This window comes from Perissodus microlepis, chromosome 23 (assembly GCF_051167445.1).
Source record: "Perissodus microlepis isolate ML-2025 ecotype Zambia chromosome 23, ASM5116744v1, whole genome shotgun sequence".
Taxonomy (NCBI): Eukaryota; Metazoa; Chordata; class Actinopteri; order Cichliformes; family Cichlidae; genus Perissodus; species Perissodus microlepis.
The window spans coordinates 12,310,397-12,332,606 of NC_140482.1; the positions used below are offsets into that span (position 1 = coordinate 12,310,397).

Consider the following 22,210-nt stretch of genomic DNA (forward strand, 5'->3'; position numbering starts at 1 on the left):
TTGATAGACAATGCTATGCTTTACACATTGTTAAATTCCTGGCCAAGATGAAAAGCCTCCAGCAGAACCATTCTGAATTGACTATAGGACTTCATATGTTTCACAGGCAGGACAGTGGTCTTAGCACAGGATGACACAACAGGATAGCAGATGCTGTGATTTCCAAAGTCAGCTTCACAATTGTGATTACATTTTACCACCACAGCAAAGTCCTTCTTTTCTGAGGGGAGGAGAGGAACATGGCCTTGACCGGTGATCCATTGCAGAAACCTGGCAGGTGTGATAGATCTTGGGCCATCTTCGTCAGCTACATGTTCTTGACCTTCTGTTAGGATAAGAGTGAATTTTAAGACGTTTTGAAGAACCCTGGCCTTTTGGACAAAAAAAATATCTAAATATTTGAATTCGATACAAGTGTAACTTTTGTCACAAAAACCTTAGAATATAATTTTGGAATGTGACAACTATAAACTAGACAAAAATAACCATTTACCTTCTGACTCATAAAGCAAGTCCTGAATGAAGTTAACCAGGTCCAGCTCAACCTGGTGCTTGGAGGTTCCCTTCTCACTCAGCTGAGGGTGAATGGACGCCATGACAAACTCGGCACTAACCTATGATGATATTAGAAAGCAAAGCAACCCAACGGCTTGATTACTTCAGGGCTGCAGTATTCAGGCCCTAGAACTTTTCCACAGTTTGTCACATTATAGCCACAAACATGAATATATTTTATTGGAATTCAACATAAAAGACCAATAAAAAGTGGTAAACAATTGAGAATTGTAACAAAATTCATCCATGATTCCAAACATTTTTTTACAAATAAATAACTGAAAAGTGTGGTGTGTGTAATTATTCAGCCCCCTCAGTCAATACTTTTTAGAAACACCTTTTGCTGCAATTACAGCTCCCAGTCTTTTAGGGTATTTTTCTACCAGCTTTGCACATCTACAGACTGACATTCTTGCTCATTCTTCTTTGCCAAACTGCTCCAGCTCAGTCAGATTAGATAGACAGCGTTTGTGAACAGCAGTTTTCAGATCTTGCCACAGATTCTGGATTGGATTTAGATCTGGACATTGACTGGGCCGTTCTAACACATGGAAATGTTTTGTTTTTCTATTGTTGCCCTGGCTTTACTGTATGTTTAGCAATCATCAGGAAATGTCTATGGGCAACTGACTACACTGAGACCAAAGGGGGCTGAATAATTACACACACCACACTTTTCAGTTATTTATTTGTAATAAATATTTGGCATCATGTATGATTTTTGTTCCACTTCTCTAATGTACACCACTTTGTGTAGATGTTTCATTTAGAGTTCAAATAAAATAGATTCATATTTGTGTCTGTAATGTAACAAAATGTGTAAATGTATGTAATACATACATGTAAAACTGAAAATACGTTTGTACTCACTTTCACATCTCCCCCAAGGACGAAGAGAGGCTGGCAGATTTCTGGGTATTGCTTAATCAGCAGGTGGAGGCCATACAGCTGCAAACCCTCCTTGAGTTGTTCCAACATTGGCTGCAATCTAAGCACAGCATGGAGTGTAATGGCTCTGTGGGTACAAAAAAGAGATTAAACAACATCTTCAGATGCTATTTTTCTTACATTCATATAGAAAAACGAAAACATGTCACAGCATACCGGACAATCGGTTCCTTGTTTTGAACCGAGATGGCTCCAGTGAATCCACAGTTTAAAATCTCATCAGTAAGGCCCTGAAGTGACTGCTCAGTTGAAGATTCCACCTAAAAGTAATTTAACAGATGAAATTATATAGCTGCAATGTGTACTAAGGCAATATTTTTACTAGTTATACAGCACCTGGTCAATCAGTAACCGCAACTGTGAATCTGCCACTGTATTTTTATCCAGCTGTGTTGGGTTGATCTGCCCATTGCAGAGGTAACTGTAAGCCCACTGGCTGAAAAATGTAGGGGCAGGACCTCCTTGTGCCAAACTGACAGCCAGAATCTCACCAACAGTCCTACTTATACAAACAGCATGAGTGTATTGCTTATAGTATAAAACATGACAGTTTTCCCTTTCTTTAAAATAAACATGCCTGAAGAGTCCACTGTCAAAGTCAGTAAGGGAATAGCGTGGACTTTTTTGGTGTGGTGGTCCTTCAAAGAAACGAGTATCGATTCCGGCGACCATTTCTATTGAGAGAAGAAAGTTATGAATTATCCGATGTAAAACATTCATTTAGAGCTGGGTGAAATAAGATTTTTTTCATATCACAGTATTTTTTTCATTTGAGGCAATACTGATATATATATAATAATGTGTCTCACTGATTTTGAAGGCTTAACATGACAGATGTACTGAAGGAACATCATACATCTGTTCCAGATATGTAAAAATTCCATTCAAAATGAAAATATTGATTCAAAAAAGATGCCCTGCGATGGACTGGCGACCCATCCAGGTTGTACCCCGCCTCTCGCCCTGTGACCGCTGGAGATAGGCACCAGCACTCCCCGCGACCCCACAAGGGATAAGCGGCCAAGAAAATGGATGGGTGGATGGATGATTCAAAAAAGAAATCATAGTATACAGAAAGGTGTACTTGAGACAATAATATTGACACCTTTTATCAACACCAAACCAGTAAGCTCATAACACAACATAGTCACATCACAGCCATGCTATGGTTAAAAAAAAAGACTATTTTCCCTGTGTTACCGGTGTTTTGTTTTTCGACCTTGGTTTTCTCATTTTTGGTTCCGGCCAAGAACTTTCATATCAGTCCATCCCAAATTATAAACATGATTGATGTATAGTTTAGTAAAGGAGAAATATAGTCATATTTACAACACAACTGGAGCAGAGTTCACTTAGAAGATAAAATATATATTACAGAAGTATAAAATTTAGGGATTGGTCATTTCTTCAACATAAATAATACGAATGGAAAAGTAATTGATCTCTTTAAGTTCACCTGTGAGAAATTCTTTTCGAAGGGCACCAGTGTCGATTCCTGCTTCCCCAAAGAAGGACACCTTCAACATGGCAGTGGGTGAATTTTTTTTTTGACGTTGCCACTGCAGAAGGCCTCTCTCCAGAATGTTTGTTCTTGAAATAAGGATGCTGAACTGCTTCTCCACATCAACTCTTTGACAAATTGCATCCAACAAATCGTCGACACTAAAAAAATCCATAAATGAAAGAATAAACACTCTTTATTCAGTTCAGAGTATTAATAGTCATCTGTGTGTGTGATGTTTTTTACCTTTTCATATGGTCCTCTTCTACTATGTTCTCCTCAATTTCATCCACGTCTATTACATTTTTGCTTCTAATAAAAATAAAGAAAAAGTTGGTGTGTCAATGGGAAATTCTCAAGATGTTATATCCTATATGTAATTTTAAAAGCCCTGCTTTTTCAACTACCTTTCTCCACATGTGCTTGCATGGATTTCAAGGAAATAAGGTGCAAATTTCAAGTTACAGATAAGACACTGAAGTTTCTAAAACAGAAATGAGAGTTAAAATATTGAATAGAGTTCCATTGTAGTTATGTTAATGGTCTATACTCATTTCTATTAAGATATTACTTCTTCATCCAATTCCTCTGTGTCGGTGTGCTCTTCAGAAGGCTGCACGGACACTATTTGGACCTCGGTTTGACATGCCTATCATAATTAATAGACATATAACATTGCTGATTAAGATAAAAAAAAGTGGGACAATTTTTTTATTGCCATTTCAATGCAATGCAATTTCATTAAAATAAATGCATATATTGTTCTAAGATGTATGTACCTCTGTGTCCTCAGCTGAAGACCCAGACTCTGTGCACTCCTGCACATGAAGAGCCAAAATATGCAATGGCAGACTTACTTTGCATGTTTGGCATTGTGCTTTGGGCATATTTTTAAATTCAACTGCATCAGGAGGTAACGGAGTAAGGTCAAATTCTTGCTGTAAAGGTACTATATACAGCAAGTTTTTCCCATTTCCTGTCATACTGCGTATTAGGGTCCCTGTGTAACCTTCAGAATCAGGAGGGACCAGTGTCAGTTTCCTTTTACCCTGACCGCCTGAAAAAAGTAGAGCCCAGATCTAGTTCACATAGGTGCAAATTATGGGACTATCATGTAATAAACATTTGTTACCCCTACCTGTAGCCTTGTAGAGCAACCATCCTCCAGTCAGACCCTGCATTTTAGGATATTCACTTTGAAGAAGTCCAAATAACTGCAGAAGAAGATCAATATTGTGATGCCTGCAGACTTGATGATCTTTACAGAGACATATAAGTCTGAAAATCTATATATTTATTCCTTTAACCTCTTCATGGTTCATGTCCCTGGACATTGTGAGATGTCTTTTACCCAGTCCTGCCTGTGCAAGCTGAAATTCCTCAGAGGAGGTAGGTGTTGTTTCTGCATTACAGTTCAGCAAGTATACATAGAAACTGAAAGGCTTCCATGCTTTAAAAGGTGGTGTCACAGGGATCCTTGGATTATGCATCTTTCGTTTTCCAAGAAAACTATTTTTTCCAAAGAAACCAGGGAAAGATCTGAACGGAATTAGAAAAATACATGAAAATGACAGCACAGTTATAACACACCAAAAAGGTTAAAAACTTTTTAAATAATTTATTTTCATATTTAATTTAAAACCTTGCCATCTCTTGATCTACAGAGGGAGGTCCCTGTTCCTGCCTTACTCCCTGTGCTGCCTGGTGCTGTCCCTGAGAAAGATTCTGAGTTAGCACAGTAATAAGATTCTGTGCAGCGGCTTCCACTGTAGAATTGTAGTTCACATTCTAAAAAACACATATATAAAAAAAATTAATAGGTAAAACATAACAGAAATTATGAAATATGTTAAACATAGGGATGCACCGATACCGGTATCGGCCTCGATACCAGATTTTCTAAAGTACTCGTTAAAACTCCCCCGATACCATGGTTTGAGAAATGTCTATGTTTGAGCGTCATGTGAGGGGTTAATCACGTTTTTTTTCTCTAAATAATTAGTTATTCTATAATATGTTACGTACAACATGCTTTAGTTTTCATTTTAAATAAATGTTCTTAATTCCATAATAGTCCCTTGTTTTTCTGTAAAATCATATGACTATGTGACTGTAACTTGTAAATTTAAATCATGTTTTTATTAAGTACTCGGTATCGGCATCAGCGTGTACTGAAATGCAAGTACTCGTACCCGTACTCGTTTTCCAAAAAAGTGGTATCGGTGCATCCCTTGTTAAACATAAATAAGTATGCATCAGCATGATAGTGTATAATGCTAGCACAAACAAAAATCTGGGAGACACTCAAGAATGTTTGCTTCCACTTAATTAATGCTTGTTTTTAATTGGCCTTTCATTTTCTATGTGATGACCAGTGAATCACCAGTGCTGTTTTCACATGCTCTAAAGTAATAATTGCAAATAACATGTTGACACATCATCAAAAAAATTAATTGTGTTAACAATAAATGTAAGTATATAGGGCTTGGCATTACGCTTTGAATTCTGGTATGTGGGAGCCATGTTAATTGTGTAAGAAATGTAAATAAACCATAGAAACAAACAGTACATCAGAGAAACAGCCAATTTAGAAGAGGGAAGGTAAAAACAACATATTAAAATTCCCAAAAGTATGCTGCATATGAATACGTGAACGAAGGAAGCCTGGAATTTGTATGTGGACAAAAATCTGCATTATGTACAGGTTGGATCTATATGAAACAGCCAATAATGAGCACATAGACAGAAGAAAAACTTCTTGCCACCGCAGTTTGCTCTCTCTCTCTGTTACGTAATAAATTGTAAACTCCTTTAGTAGTGCCTTTATTACTTAATTATTTTTATTATTATTATTATCATTTATTGTTATTTACTTAAACATGACACATAGTTTAGGGAAGATTTTGCAGTTGTGTCATTTCAACTGGAATCATTCAGCTGCACATTACTTGGGGGAAAAAAGGCCTTCTGAAAAAGATCTCTTACTTCTTGCTTTAGAACATGATACTATTATTGCTTTTTATCTATAACTCACGCATATGTATATTGTAGGAAAACCGTGAAAATTTGACACGTTTTTCCCTCGTGATAATTTGTAGCATCGCAAAGGCGTACATTATTGAGTAATAACAAATCAAATGATTGATTTGATTAGATTTAAGCATCAAGACCGAGAATGACCAGGACACTGTTTGAAGAAACAAGGATTCCTCCTGAGGAGCAGGCTAAAGTGGCTGGGGAGAGGGTAGTCTGGGTCTATTTACTGAAGCTGCTGGCCCCGCCAGCGGAGCCCGGAATCAGATAATGGATGGATGAGAGTCTTGCAACATTGCCGTAGCGCAGGTGATGAAGACTGCATCCCAAGCCTGATTAGTTATGGAGTCTTTTAAAATGTTTTCCATATTTTTGGGGAAGGATCAAATTGTTAATATTACTTTACCTTTCGAAGTAAGTTTCAGCCGAAAATGATAGCGAGGCGTTTCTGTTGAGCTAGCATTTCAGCAAAAAACGTTATAAAATAAAAAAACAGAATAACCGAAAAATTAACCGTAACAATAGCCACTTCTTAAATTAGTAGTATTCACAGACTGCAGTGTAATTGTTCCAAACTTAAACACTCACCTGATTGTTCGCGCCAGCAGTGTTGTTGGAAGACGACGCCATCGTTCACTGAGGGACAAGTTAACAGCAGCCCCCACCCGATACAATGCGCGCTACTTTGAGAGCATGGGAAATTACCACTTCTCACATAGTGGCTGGGAAAACGTCTCATAATTGATCAGTTACGGCGTAATTTGTACACATTACTGCTTGAAAGAGCTTTAGTAACTGAGTTTTAGCAGTTATGCATGATATGTTTTCTAAACATTATCAAATAATACAGTGCAGGAGGTGTTTGATAAATTATGTTCATTCCCAGGTTTCCTGAAGGCAACATGAAAAATGGACCATCTTGAGCCTGCAGCGGTCTGCTGTCACTCATGATTCCCCGCCCCTCTCTGTGTAGCCACGCCCACCAGGCCAAAACAGGGCCAAAAGTCTGTAACTCTGAAAGTGAAAAAAAAAAATTGAAGCTGAGAGAAAAATCCGAACCTGAAGAATTTTTTTTTGTACATTAATTTAAAAGATCTGAATCTGAAAAAATGTAATCTGAGACTGAATAGATTTTTTAAAAATAATAATAATGAAAAAAAGATTACTGAAAATTTTTAAATAAAGTTTACTCAGAGAAATTATAGATAAAAGAACCATTGGGTTTTCAGTTAATACAAATATTCAAAACGTTTGATTTTATTTTAAATCCAACTCTTTCTTTTTCAAAGTTCACTCTCAAAATGTGACTTTTGCTTTCAGTTTACATATTTTCGATTTCAAATTTTTCTTTTAACTACACAAACATTATGGCCCTGATTTAACTCCACAGGGGGCCTGCGAGAAGCGCTGATGTTTTGGTTTGAAAAGGTGAGACGAAACGGGGCTGCATGTCTGTCCGCATGTCTGCCCCGCGGACACCGGCGCAAAAACTGCTCGCTTTATTGTGAAGCAAAAACGCTGAAATCGGAGAAATAAACCTTGCGAGGGGGACGATAACGACGACAAAAGTCTCTCGATCGTTTACTCTTGCTGTCCTGTGAACAACATCGGCGTGGTGTTACTTATTTGCTGTTTTCGCGATCGCATTGCGCATGAGGAAATCTCCAGGTAAACTCGCCACATTTTTAAACATTTTGTTGTTCAACAGCATCAAGACTGACGGAGTGTGTTTGAGATAACCTCACAAGTGTCACAGATGACACGTTTTTGTTTTGTTTTTTTGCTGGTTTGTCGGTAGCAGCTCCTGAAACGCAAGACGGCCACAAATTGGAACCGCGTGGAATCTAGCGTTCCGCTCTTTTTTGATACATTTCAGTGCGTGTTGTACTTGTATAACTATGCATGTGACAAAAAAAATCTTTCTTGCTATCGTGCTATGTGACCTGCCGTGCCAAATTAGATGTTGGAAAATGTTTTGGGATTATGCGACACAAAGACACTATTGTGTCATGAAAAACTAAAATGAGACATTAGTATCGTTACGTTGTAGCCCTCAAACGGAATGTAATATTACATATTTGTTTTCACGTGGTATAAGACGTTTCGTGCTGGGGAAACCGACACCGGGACCCAAACACTATGCTGAAGCTACTGGCAGCGAGGGCTAGCGCAGCTCCATGCCCGTGCTGGAGTCACTGCCTGGGGCAGCTGGAGCCACTGACAGCCGCCGCCGGACGCACAACTTTCCCAATTCCCAGCAACACATGTTTATGTTCATCCTTGTAAAATAAATGTTTTTCTGGTTCAAAGTGATCTTGTATTGTTATTTAGACATTTTTTTATTTTATTTTATAACAAAACGAGGTAATAAGCATTTAGTGTAAGCAAAACATGAAAAACCTGATATGGCACTATATGACATTTAGTGTGCTTCTGCCAAAAAATAGTAATGTATCAAAATGAATGTCGATGGTAATCTTCGGACCATCCAAAGGCCTAATTATAATAACAATAAAATATTACTTCAAATGTATTTTATGGAAAATATTCAAGTTTTTTGTTTTTTTCCGCTAAAAAAGCAGTGCGCTCATGTGACGAAACTGGGATATAAAGGGTTAAAATCCCCGAAATATAATTAAAACTTTACATGAATATTTCAAGGAGAAGTAGTTCTAAAAGATTGGCTAATTTAAAGTGGAAAAAAATATTAATATATAATCTTTTTATAGCACTTTTTATGGCGTGGTCGATTTTTGGCTCTAGGGCGTCGAAAGGGAGTCTTTTTTTACATGAGCTCCTGCAGAAAAACTAACGGCCGATCAAAATGAATGTCGGTGGTAATCTTTGGACCATCCAAAGGCCTAATTATAATTACAATAAAATATAACTTTCAAATGTATTTTATGGAAAATATTTAATTTTTTCATTTTTTTCGCCAAAAAAAGCCGTGCGCTCATGTGACAAAACCGGGATATAAAGGGTTAAAATCCGCGAAATATAATTAAAACTTTATATGAATATTTCAAGGAGAAGTAGGTCTAAAAGACTGGCTAATTTAAAATGGAAAAAAAATATTAATATATAATATTTTTATAGCACTTTTTATGGCGTGGTCGATTTTTGGCTCTAGGGCATCGAAAGGGAGTCTTTTTCTAAGGCGCTCCAAGGGCTAGAATAATCAGAGTAATCAACAACATTTGGTATAAGAAGCCGTAACGGAAATCTGCCTTAGAGCTAATATTGATGACTTTACATAGTGCTCATCTATTTAATCTACAACTGTGAATCATTTATCATTTGTTAATAATTTCACCTCCTCACTACGTACGACTCTGGATACTGTAGCTCCAGTGAAAACTAAGGTCTCTAATCAGAAGTACCTGACTCCGTGGTATAATTCTCAAACACGTACCCTAAAGCAGATGACTCGTAATCTGGAGAGGAAATGGCGTGTCACAAATTTAGAGGATCATCATTTAGCCTGGAGAAATAGTTTGCTGCTTTATAAGAAAGCCCTCCGCAAAGCCAGAACATCTTACTATTCATCACTGATTGAAGAAAATAAGAACAACCCCAGGTTTCTCTTCAGCACTGTAGCCAGGCTGACAAAGAGTCAGAGCTCTGTTGAGCCAACCATCCCTTTAACGTTAACTAGTAATGACTTCATGAACTTCTTCACAAATAAAATTTTTATCATTAGAGAAAAAATTACCAGTAATCATCCCACAGATGTAATATTATCTACAGCTACTCTTAGTACCATTGATGTTAAGTTAGACTCTTTTTCTCCAATTGATCTTTCTGAGTTAACTTCAATAATTGCTTCCTCCAAACCATCAACGTGTCTTTTAGACCCCATTCCTACAAAACTGCTCAAAGAAGTCCTGCCATTGATTAATTCTTCGATCTTAAATATGATCAACCTATCTCTAATGGTCGGCTATGTACCACAGGCCTTCAAGCTGGCTGTGGTTAAACCTTTACTCAAAAAGCCATCTCTAGACCCAGCAGTCTTAGCTAATTATAGGCCAATCTCCAACCTTCCTTTCATATCAAAAATCCTTGAAAGAGTAGTTGTCAAACAGCTAACAGATCATCTGCAGATGAATGGTTTATTTGAAGAGTTTCAGTCAGGTTTCAGAGCTCATCACAGCACAGAAACAGCTTTAGTGAAGGTTACAAATGATCTTCTTATGGCCTCTGACAGTGGACTCATCTCTGTGCTTGTCCTGCTAGACCTCAGTGCAGCGTTCGATACTGTTGACCATAATATCCTATTAGAGCGATTAGAACATGCTGTAGGTATTACAGGTACTGCACTGCAGTGGTTTGTATCATATCTATCTAATAGACTCCAATTTGTGCATGTAAATGGAGAGTCCTCTTCACACACTGAGGTTAATTATGGAGTTCCGCAGGGTTCAGTGCTAGGACCAATTCTGTTTACATTATACATGCTTCCCTTAGGCAGCATCATTAGAAGACATAGCATACATTTTCACTGCTATGCAGATGACACCCAGCTCTATCTGTCCATGAAGCCAGATAACACACACCAATTAGTTAAACTGCAGGAATGTCTTAAAGACATAAAGACCTGGATGGCCGCTAACTTTCTGCTTCTTAATTCAGATAAAACTGAGGTTATTGTACTCGGCCCTGAAAATCTTAGAAATATGGTATCTAACCAGATTCTTACTCTGGATGGCATTACCTTGGCCTCCAGTAACGCTGTGAGGAACCTTGGAGTCATTTTTGACCAGGACATGTCCTTCAACGCACATATTAAACAAATATGTAAGACTGCTTTCTTCCATTTGCGCAACATCTCTAAAATTAGAAATATCCTGTCTCAGAGTGACGCTGAAAAACTAGTTCATGCATTTATTACTTCCAGGCTGGACTACTGTAATTCATTATTATTAGGATGTCCAAAAAACTCACTGAAAAGCCTTCAGCTAATCCAAAATGCTGCAGCAAGAGTACTGACAGGGACTAGAAGGAGAGAGCATATTTCTCCTGTTTTGGCTTCCCTTCATTGGCTTCCTGTTAAATCCAGAATTGAATTCAAAATCCTGCTCCTCACATACAAGGTCTTAAATAATCAGGCCCCATCTTATCTTAATGACCTTGTAGTACCATATCACCCTATTAGAGCACTTCGCTCTTTCCTTTTTGCTAAAGCATATAGTTAGGGCTGGACCAGGTGACCCTGAATCCTCCCTTAGTTATGCTGCAATAGACGTAGGCTGCCGGGGGATTCCCAAGATGCATTGAGTTTTTCCTTTCCAGTCACCTTTCTCACTCACTATGTATTAATAGACCTCTCTGCATTGAATCATATCTGTTATTAACCTCTGTCTCTCTTCCACAGCATGTCTTTTATCCTGTCTTCCTTCTCTCACCCCAACCGGTCGCAGCAGATGGCCGCCCCTCCCTGAGCCTGGTTCTGCCGGAGGTTTCTTCCTGTTAAAAGGGAGTTTTTCCTTCCCACTGTCGCCAAAGTGCTTGCTCATAGGGGGTCATATGATTGTTGGGTTTTTCTCTGTATCTATGAAGCGCCTTGAGGCGACTTTTGTTGTGATTTGGCGCTATATAAATAAAATTGAATTGAATTGAATTGAATCATTTCAATTTGAAATAGTCAAGTAAGTTTCTTAACATTAAAATTAAGAACAGTACCTAATGTAGAAATGTATGATATTTTAATGCCTTTAAAACTTTTAGAAATTGAGTATTGCAGCCTTGTAACTAAAAACTACAATATTGATAAAACAGCAGACTATAATGAGGTATGATCAGTGTAGGGACTAACGCGTTATTAAGTAACGCGTTACAGTAACTACGTTATTATTGTGGTAACGAGCACGGTAACTAGTTATTATGCCAAAATCAGGAACGCGTTAATCGTTACTGGGATTTAGATAGGGTCGTTATTCGTTACTTCGTGTGGTGGCTATCGCGGAGCTTCCACAGATTCAGTAACATTAGCAAGTGGTGGAGGCCAGCAGGTGGATGAGAGAAAGGGGAGGCAAGAGGAGAGACCCGAAGCGGCCTCCGGTGCGAGTGTCAGGTGAACTGAACTTCAGGTAAGAAGTTATGACCTGCAGTCTATCTGGATCAGATATAAACCAAGTTTAGGTGGAGTTTATTTTCGTTGGTACTGAGGGAGTTTCTAAACAGCTGGGTGGGTGCTATGATGTTACTGATGTTGAACTTTATTTGTTCATAAGGTTAATTATTAGAGGTGCCAACCATCCCAAACAGAATTGTCTCATATTCAGAGAAAATATTACGCGTTTCGTAATGAGGTGAAAAGGAACAGTTTGTCCCGGACTTCAACTACAATGAAAAAGACACAAAGCTGGAGTTATTCTGCGTCTTTACGCTGCACAGCTGCCTCTTCTTCTCTCATTCTCTCCCCCTCCCTCTCTTCAATCATGAAACTGATCAATGATCAGCTGATCGGCTTTTCTCTCTTGTTTGTTTATTGCCCACTTTGCGCCAGAAAGAAGAAACCAGGGATGTCGCGCTAAACAACAGCAGCGCGTTTAAGCTTGATCAGCTGTTGTTAAAATTTATTTAATATTACTTTCTAAGATCAGCTGATGTTTGCTGGAGCCACAGCTGTAAAAGCTTCTGCTCATGATATCGGTTTGGTTATCTGGTGAGAGGAAAACATGAAGATGAAACCAGGAGATGTCCTTACAGAATCATCAGAGCTGAACAGGTGATGGAGAAACAGGTTTACCTTTTAGGTGACATGAATGAGTTGAAGGGAAGTTATGAACTGTTTCTGAGAGACAAATAACACCAGGATCCTTTTCTAAGTAGCTGACAGCTGGTAACTGTGCAGGGGCGGGTCTAGCAAAGTTTTGCCAGGGGGGCAGGTAGGGCATTAACAGGGAAAGGGGGGCACAAAGAAATACTTTTCTTTCTTATTCTCATTTAAAATATCTAGCTTTTAAAAAATAATTATCTGACTCTTACAACAAACGATTGATAGATTGATACATATATACCATCAAAATAGTGTACATCACTGTCACAACAGCATTTGTTTTCATTTAAAGGCTTTATGATTACAATAATGATTACAATTGAAAAGCACCACGACTGCAGTTTTTGTGTTGGCTGTAAAAAGCGCACATGACGCTGTGACGTAGGCTAGAATCATGGCGGCGGTCAACGACGGTCCAGGCGTGGGATTTCTCTCGTGGAAATATGCACATTATTTTTTTCCTTTCTATTGGTAGGTGGCACAGTGCACTTGTGGCAAGTAAGCAAGCTAGAAGACTGGCAAGCAACACATTAACAAGAGAATTCTGAGTAAAACCAAAGTTACTTTCCCTAGTAACTAGTTACTTTGAAAGTAACAAGTAACTTGAAGTAACTGAGTTACTTTTGATAGAAGTAACAAGTAATGTAACTAAGTTACTAATTTAAAGTAACTTACCCAACACTGGGTATCGTTTAGGTTTTATCCAATACCAGTGCCAAACCGGTACTTTTGAAACGGTGCTGGTGCTTAAACGGTGCTCGAACCGGTGCTCGAACCGGTGCTTAAAGAATCAAGAACACAAACTTTGTCCAAAAACCTCTCATGTTTAGCTATTTTTTTGTAAAAAGATAACAACGTTAGCCTTTTCTGCAGCTATAGGGCATATATGGTATCACTCTTGGCTTGAAACAGTGCTTAAACAATGGAAAAAACAAACTTTGTCCAAAAACCTCTCATGTTTAGGTGTTTTCCACTTTCCATCCATCCATCCATCTTCATCCGCTTTATCCGAGGCCGGGTTGCGGGGGCAGCAGCCTAAGCAAAGAGGCCCAGACCTCCCTCTCCCCAGCCACCTCCTCCAGCTTATCCGGGGGAACACCAAGGCGTTCCCAGGCCAGCTGAGAGATATAATCTCTCCAGCGTGTCCTGGGTCTGCCCCGGGGCCTCCTCCCGGTGGGACATGCCTGGAACACCTCACCCAGGAGGCGCCCAGGGGGCATCCTTGTCAGATGCCCGAACCACCTCAGCTGGCTCCTTTCGATGTGGAGCAGCAGCGGCTCTACTCTGAGCCCCTCCCGGATGGCCGAACTTCTCACCCTATCTCTAAGGGAGAGGCCAGCCACCCTTCGGAGGAAGCTCATTTCTGCCGCTTGTATCTGCGATCTCGTTCTTTCGGTCACTACCCACAGCTCGTGGCCATAGGTGAGGGTAGGGACGTAGATCGACCGGTAAATTGAGAGCTTCGCTTTTACACTCAGCTCCCTCTTCACCACGACGGACCGGTGCAGCATCCGCATTACTGCAGCTGCAGCCCCAATCCGTCTGTCGATCTCCGGCTCCCTTCTCCCATCACTCGCGAACAAGACCCCGAGATACTTGAACTCCTCCACTTGGGGCAGGAACTCATCCCCGACCCGGAGTGGGCACTCCACCCTTTTCCGGCTGAGAACCATGGCCTCAGATTTGGAGGTGCTGATCCTCATTCCCGCTGCTTCACACTCGGCTGCGAACCGTTCCAGTGCGAGCTGGAGGCCCTCACCCGATGAAGCCAACAGAACCACATCATCCGCAAAAATCAGAGATGAGATTCTGAGGCCACCAAAGCGAAAGCCCTCCGCCACTTGGCTGCGCCTAGAAATCCTGTCCATAAAAATTATGAACAGAACCGGTGACAAAGGGCAGCCCTGGCGGAGCCCATCACCCACCGGGAACGAGTCCGACTTATTGCCGGCAATGCGAACCAAGCTCTTGCAACGGTTGTATAGGGATCGAATGGCCCGTAGCAATGGGCCAGACACCCCATACTCCCGCAACACCTCCCACAGGACATCCCGAGGGACACGGTCGAATGCCTTCTCCAAGTCCACAAAACACATGTAGACTGGTTGGGCAAACTCCCATGCACCCTCAAGTATCCTCGAGAGGATAAAGAGCTGGTCCAGTGTTCCGCGACCAGGACGAAAACCGCATTGTTCCTCCTGTATCCGAGGTTCGACTAGCGGACGAACTCTCCTTTCCAGCACCCTGGCATAGACTTTCCCAGGGAGGCTGAGGAGTGTGATCCCCCTGTAGTTGGAACACATCCTCCGGTCTCCCTTCTTAAAGATGGGGACCACCACCCCGGTCTGCCAATCCACGGGTACTGCCCCTGATCTCCACGCAACATTGCAGAGGCGTGTCAACCAGGACAGCCCTACAACGTCCAGAGCCTTCAGGAACTCGGGGCGGACCTCATCAACACCAGGGGCTCTGCCACCAAGGAGTTGTTTAACTGCCTCAGTGACCTCGCCCCCGGAAATTGGCGGGTCATTCCCCTCATCCCCAGACTCTGCTTCCTCCTCGGAAGACGTGTCAGTGGGATTAAGGAGGTCCTCGAAGTATTCCTTCCACCGCCTGACAATTTTCTCAGTCGACGTCAGCAGCGCTCCACCAGCACTATACACAGTGCAGGTAGAGCAGCGCTTTCCCCTCCTGAGACGCCTGACGGTTTGCCAGAATCTCCTCGAGGCAGTCCGAAAGTCTTTTTCCATGGCCTCTCCGAACTCCTCCCACACCCGAGTTTTTGCTTCAGCCACTGCCCGAGCCGCATTCCGCTTGGCCTGTCGATACCTGTCAGCTGCCTCCGGAGTCCCACAGGCTAACCAAGCCCGATAGGACTCCTTCTTCAGCCTGGTGGCTCCCTTCACCTCTGGTGTCCACCATTTGGTTCGGGGATTACCACCACGGCAGGCACCAACCACCTTGCGGCCGCAGCTCAAAGCAGCAGCTTCGGCAATGGAGACGCTGAACATGGTCCATTCGGACTCAATGTCCCCAGTCTCCCTCGGAATGCTGTTGAAGCTCTGCCGGAGGTGTGCGTTGAAGATCTCGTGGACTGGGGCCTCTGCTAGACGTTCCCAGCACACCCTCACTACGCGTTTAGGTGCACCAGGTCTGTCCAGCGTCCTCCCCCGCCACCTGATCCAACTCACCACCAGGTGGTGATTAGTTGACAGCTCAGCCCCTCTCTTTACCCGAGTGTTTTCCACTTTTTCTTTGGTCATTTTAGCCTTTATGGCCAGGGTGAAGGGAGTATCTGCCATCAAATAAGAAGACAGCCGCATGTAACTATGGCGGTGTTTGCTAGTTTAACTTACATGCATTAATTTAATAACGTGGTTAGCCTACTCGTAAATTAAACACGAACAACATTAAGCTACTCGCCCAGAGAAGAACGGCTACTGCTGCCATCATCATCCGTCATCATTTCTGCTACACTGGCAGGGCTAGGGGCCAGGACTCTACTCTTCGGGTCTTGGGGGATGTTGCTCACTCCGGGTCCGATAACAGGCACCACACCTGCAGTAGATGTGCTCAATGTGAGGTCTCGCAGCAAGCTATCAAATACGGTGCATTTCTCGGCATTTAAAAAACGCTATGCGTTGCCAGGTTCGTCGTCAGATTCGAGGAGTTACCTCCTTTGCACAGTATCACCTTAAAGCACTTGTTGCAGGCTGGTGAGTTTGCATCTTTTGCTGTGAAGTACAGCCAGACTTTTGACCACTTCGCCTTGGGCATTTTTAATCTGTAGATCTGCTCTAAAAGAACGTACGTACCTGGGCCCACCTACTATCCTTGCAAAGGTAAAATGATTGGCTAGAATCCAAAGTGTATGACTTCTCAGGAAAAAAAAAAGCACCGAAATAAAGCACCGAAATGTGCGCTGCTTTTCGGTCTGGTTACTACCGTTTATGTCAGAGCCGGTACCATAATGGCACCGGATACCGGTACCTATCCCTAGGTATGATCCACTTCCACTGCTTCTCATGTTTCTCTTGTTTTTTATGTGCAACAGAGTGCAGTACGACCACTATAAATACCACCCTTTGACAGAGGTGAGGTGGCTGTTACACACACACACACACACACACACACACACACACACACACACACACACACACACACACTTATATATATATATAATATCATTTTATTTATATATATGTATATATTGCAATAAAAGTCTGAATATATTGAATGAAACCAGAATATATTGAATAAAAGCTAACTACAGAGGCTCTGGTGCCACGCTGTGTTTTAGATGTGTATTATAGCATGTTATGTGCCCCCACCCCCAATAAGTAAACAGGTAAGGAGCATTCAAATAACAATAATAATAATAAGAAGAATAGTAATAACAGGGTTCACTGTTGTACTACTGGTGATGAAATTTAGTCAATAAATCAGTATATTCTTCATCAGACCAGATGTACAGATTTATTCCCAGTACCTATAACTAACTAAAGGTACTGAAAATATTGACTGCAATACACAGACCCCATGAATTCTCTTAACTTTTAACCCTCCCTAGCCGTTGAGCAGGCTAGGGAGGGTCCAACTTTACATAGTTCTTATTTTTGCATGTTTAGCACTTCCCTCAGTAAGGTAAACAAAAGGTTCAGTACATTCGGTCTTCCATGATTAAACAGCACCTAAATTTTGTCGTCTGCAGTACCATACTGTACCCTGTTACTCGTATTAGTTTGTACATTACATGCATTTCTATAGATTTATGTCTTCTTTACATAGGAATACTGATTCCCTGCTAACTTATTCACAGAGCTACTTCTTGCAGCAACATCGCATGCTATAATATTACACATCTAAAACACAAGATGGCGCCAGAGCTGCTGGAACATCAGTTTTCATTCAATATATTCAGACTTTCATTCAATATATTCAAGATTATAATAACTTCTTAAATGGCATATACAAACACAAACAGGCTTCCGTGTGTTCTCCAGGCTTCACCAAAGACATTTAAAGCTCTTCGTTGGATGTTGGTTGTCTTTTATTCCATCAAGATGATTCCACACTGCTTATATAAGTTTCAATTTCAAGGTCTGCGGACACTAGTCCATGACTGATAGTGTTCTATTGTGTATTTGTCTATCCAGGTATGCTTGACTGCAATGGCACTGTGTTCGGGATTATTTGGGGGCAGAAAATTTTTTTTTCTGATGGTACTTTTCTGCATTTAGATGTTCATTCAAATCTGACAAGATCACCAATAACACTGGCTGAAATACAACTCCAAACCACAACAGAGGCTCCTTCACATTTTTCAGATAGTCCAGTACTGTTGTATCTCTCTCTTGACCTCCTCTGTATAGATTGATGACTATTTGGCTTCAGCATTCCATAAGTTTAGTTTAAAACTGGTTCTTTGCTAATTTGTTTATTCTAGAGATGCAACGCTGGTTTACCCTTTGAGTTAGGCGTCTTGTTATACTTGAATAATTTATATTGGCTTAGACTGAAAATGCGTAAAAAAAAAGAATCCATTGTCCAAATGAAACTTTGAAAGACCTTTGGAAAGTCTGCAGAACTATTAGTCAAGATCACTCCAAAAGTTTCAAATAAACTCTTGAATCAAAATGTATGTATGATGGATGTGCAAATTCATGGATAAATAACCAGTGAAAATTTAGTAGAGTTTTCATATGCTGTCAATGTTGGTACTACACTTTGCAGATCACTAGCTGGATGGAACAGATGGTAAAGGATCACCCTGATGTTGTAACCGTGGTGAAATATGGAAAAACCTATGAAAGCAGGGATATTAGCTTGCTCAAGGTAAACAAAGTTTCAGATCACAAGCTGGCATATGCCAAACGGATACTGACGCACACGGATGTTTGATATTTGTTCTCCAGATTGGCCTGAATACTGGAAAGGAAAAGAAAGCTATCTGGATGGACTGTGGAATACATGCCAGAGAATGGATCGCTCCAGCCTTCTGCCAGTACTTTGTTAGAGAGGTAAGAGAGCTGCTGTCAATATACCTCCACCAGGACTCGTGGGACCCTTCTAGGGGTAAAGTTAATGCTAGGGGGTGTTGTTAGCCACATTTATTCTAGAAACAAGAAAATTTCATTTCAAATAATGTCTTATACATTTTGGTATTACAGGTTTTCCAAACAGACCAAGCTTCTTTCTACTTTTAAATGTTCTTTGAAATATTTGAAAAAAAATTAACATATGAACTTATAGTTTGGTCGCCAATGCGGATGTGTTGGACGTTAAAGAGTGAAACAAAATAAAACACACACACAAATCTCGTTATTCCATTTGTTGTCCTGATTTTTTTTTCTGTTGTGAGGAGAAAACATCCTGTCTGACAAAATGAATATAATTTAATAACTAAATGTCCTCCAGTGTGTCAGCCTGCCCCTGATGTGTGTTCATCTGTTCCAAACAGATTCTGCAGACATACAAAACAGATGCCAAAATGGAAGAGATGATGAAGAACGTGGACTTCTACGTCACTCCAGTGCTCAATACAGACGGCTACATCTACACGTGGGAAAATGAGACAGTCAGTCCTCGTATTTAATAGATATATTAAATTAAATATTAAATAGATAGATATTTATCCAATTACATTTCTAGGGTTGTGCACTCAGGATCTCAAATCACAGATGAACAGGATATAATAGGATGATTATTGCTCAAAAACCTTCAAGTACAAAATAATCTAATGTTTTTACAGTAAGACACATGGAATAATAATGAACAGCATCAATCACAGGAAGCATTTAATATCTACAAAAATGTTGTGCTGCCATTTTATTTATGACTGACTGAACATTTTGCTCCACTCAGACTCGACTGTGGAGGAAGAACAGGTCACCAGGTCCTGAGGACTGCAGCTGCTATGGCACCGATCTCAACCGCAACTTTGATGCCAACTGGGGAAGTGAGTGATGTAGCTGTTCTTACTTTGACTGGACCATTGAAACATCTTGATTCTTTTCTTTTTCAGCTATTTTTACTAATTTGCCGATGTGCTTGGAATCACTGTCCTGTTGCATGACCCAATCTCATTCAACCTTTAGCTTTCAGATGGAGGTCTCATTTTCACTGTAGAATACTTTGGTATACAGGCGTGTATGGCTGACTCAACTCAAACCATCACCTCCCTGACCATGTAGTGAATTAGCTAAGATGACTACTTCTGGGAAGATGGCAACACTTATGAATGTTTTACACTTGAATAACCTTTCTCTTTGTGTAATGGTGGATTTCAAATTATGTGGAAATGGCATTATAACTTTTCTCAATAGATAGGAACAATTACTTCTCTAAGCTTATATCTTAGCATTTTGTTAACACACACATGAATGCTCCAGCAAACTTCCAAAACCTCTGCTTCTTTAGAGGTGCTTGCACTTGCTGATGATCAGTGTGAATTTGAATAGCAGGACCTTGGTGCTAGTTACCATTCTAATTCCACAGAAGCAGTAAGGCATGCTTCTTATTTTTACACACTGCTTCTGCATTTTGGCTTATTTCTCATAAAATAAAGAAAACGTAATGTGTTGTGTATTGCTGTTCATGTGAGGTAGGTGAGACACTGTTTAACTACTTGTCTCTTTTAAAAAAAAGGAGGTGGAAAAAGCCAATATGGTTTTTAATGTTCTGGACATTTTAATACAGGAGTCACACATGAAGCAGCCTTTAGTGGCTATTAGAGGAACTGCAGCTTTTGGCCAAATTTTACAACCTAACGGGTCACACTATGTAAAAAGGTTAACCTTTGTTAAAAGAATTTGAAAACAGAGGTATTATTGTTACATGTCTTTCATATTATCCTCCTTGGCCTCTATTCACAGCTATTGGGGTTTCATTTAACTGCTGCTCAAAATTCTACCCTGGAAGCAAAGCTATGTCTGAGCTCGAGACCAGGGCTGTAACTGACTTTGTAGGAAGCCGAAAGGACAGCTTCCTGTGTTTCCTCAGCATCCACTCCTATGGCCAGATGCTCCTGATTCCCTATGGACACCCCAACTACACCGCTCCCAACTATGATGAACTGGTATTTATGCCAACAAATGCAATGATGCTTTTTTTTTTTATTAACATACACACACATATGCATCTTTATAGCCTGACAATGACTAATCGTGCATGCATTTATATTAAAAAGGCAAACAGCCAGCAGAATGAGTAATTATTGTTAATTCATCTGGTAAAAGAGTAATAGATAAAAGTGGAATGGCAAACAGGTAAATGGACGTTCAATAATGACGATAACAAGATTCCACACAAACTATAGAGTTTAAAATATACATAAGGCCTAGTGCAATCATGTTTGAGTGTGCATGCGGACCAAAACACAGCAGGCAGGATGAAAACATAACCAGTGCCTTTAATAAGTATGTGCAGAGCAGTCCAGAAATTCCAAAAAGCTAATCAGCTTTTTGGAATTTTTTGGAAGATGGAAAACTACTAAGACAACGGGATACTCAAGGAACTGATAACATTTAAATCTGTATTTATTGCCTACTGAAATCTCCATATCACCATTACATTTTTCATACAGAACAAGAACAAGGTTGTCTGGATCCATATTTCATTGACTGTATGACAAGTTCTTTGTGATTCCTCAGATGATGGTTGGTCAGGGAGCAACAGAAGCAATGTGGAAGGTTCACCGAACAAACTACACTGTAGGAACCCCGCCCGATGTATTATGTGGGTTTATATATCAATTGCTAGCCAGTTAAATTTATTGCCAGTATCTCTGTGTTTTTAAAGAAATATAACTGCTGCTTTTCTTTCTCCAGACCCCATAACTGGTTCAGCCACTGACTGGGCTCGGATGCAGGGGATCCCTTTAACCTACATCTTTGAGCTGAGAGACAATGGGACATACAGGTTTGAGCTTCCTGAGGATCAGATCCAGCCTACATGCGAGGAGGCCTACAGAGGAGTTTTGTACATCATCACCTACACCCACGACAAGACGTTTAACGGTGCTGTAGCCAACACTGCTGTGACCCTTTCAGGCATACTGTTAGCAGCAGGCGTCACTGGAGCCACCCTGAGATGAGAGCTGTTTGATTTCAGTCATTCTGCAATTTGTGGCACTTATATTTAGTTCTTCAAGTAATTTTTCAGAAATAGAGTTTTAAAGTTTCATTGCTTTCTAAAAAAGTGCAGTTGATGTACAACTCTTTGTGCTCAAAAATTCTTATAATCCATGAAGTGTACTTGCAGAGCATCTCCTCAGCCACTGTACATTTTCACATAGTTTAAAGAAAATGATTAGAAGTTATAGCAGTTTTAATTAGTTGCCAATACTTGGTGTGTTGAAATATTCCCAAGACTATCAGGACTTTTTTTGTGTC

At 40.4% G+C, this 22,210-nt stretch overlaps 2 protein-coding genes across 2 annotated transcripts in view; one reads left to right on the forward strand and one right to left on the reverse strand.

The window, feature by feature from the left end:
• Positions 1 to 21,956, forward strand: part of LOC146360986 (carboxypeptidase O-like) — a 29,639-nt gene extending 7,683 nt beyond the window's left edge. Inside the window, exons 2-9 of the mRNA XM_084922542.1 lie at positions 16,873 to 16,912; positions 18,552 to 18,653; positions 18,734 to 18,838; positions 19,279 to 19,395; positions 19,683 to 19,776; positions 20,693 to 20,895; positions 21,470 to 21,554; positions 21,647 to 21,956. Of these exons, the coding sequence (XP_084778668.1) occupies positions 16,873 to 16,912; positions 18,552 to 18,653; positions 18,734 to 18,838; positions 19,279 to 19,395; positions 19,683 to 19,776; positions 20,693 to 20,895; positions 21,470 to 21,554; positions 21,647 to 21,912 (1,012 nt within the window). The 3' untranslated portion in view covers positions 21,913 to 21,956. The remainder of the gene's footprint in view (positions 1 to 16,872; positions 16,913 to 18,551; positions 18,654 to 18,733; positions 18,839 to 19,278; positions 19,396 to 19,682; positions 19,777 to 20,692; positions 20,896 to 21,469; positions 21,555 to 21,646) is intronic.
• Positions 21 to 6,868, reverse strand: LOC146360989 (uncharacterized). The gene is made up of 14 exons (XM_084922041.1): positions 6,626 to 6,868; positions 4,647 to 4,792; positions 4,312 to 4,543; positions 4,143 to 4,218; positions 3,784 to 4,061; positions 3,576 to 3,653; positions 3,412 to 3,488; positions 3,251 to 3,316; positions 2,960 to 3,165; positions 1,840 to 2,177; positions 1,660 to 1,763; positions 1,426 to 1,570; positions 494 to 614; positions 21 to 325 (listed from the first exon to the last, which is right to left on the reverse strand). The coding sequence occupies exons 1-14, from the start codon at positions 6,665 to 6,667 to the stop codon at positions 21 to 23; spliced, it is 2,214 nt and encodes a 737-aa protein (XP_084778167.1). The 5' UTR covers positions 6,668 to 6,868.
• Positions 21,957 to 22,210: the final 254 nt, after the last annotated feature.

Excerpts from the sequence above, each read along its gene's own strand:
- LOC146360989 (XM_084922041.1), bottom strand. The coding sequence starts at position 6,667 with ATGGCGTCGTCTTCCAACAACACTGCTGGCGCGAACAATCAG. Across the intron at positions 4,793-6,625 it reads CTGCTGGCGCGAACAATCAG|AATGTGAACTACAATTCTAC; the intron begins GTGAGTGTTTAA and ends TGTGTTTTTTAG. Across the intron at positions 3,166-3,250 it reads GAAGAGGACCATATGAAAAG|TGTCGACGATTTGTTGGATG; the intron begins GTAAAAAACATC and ends GGATTTTTTTAG.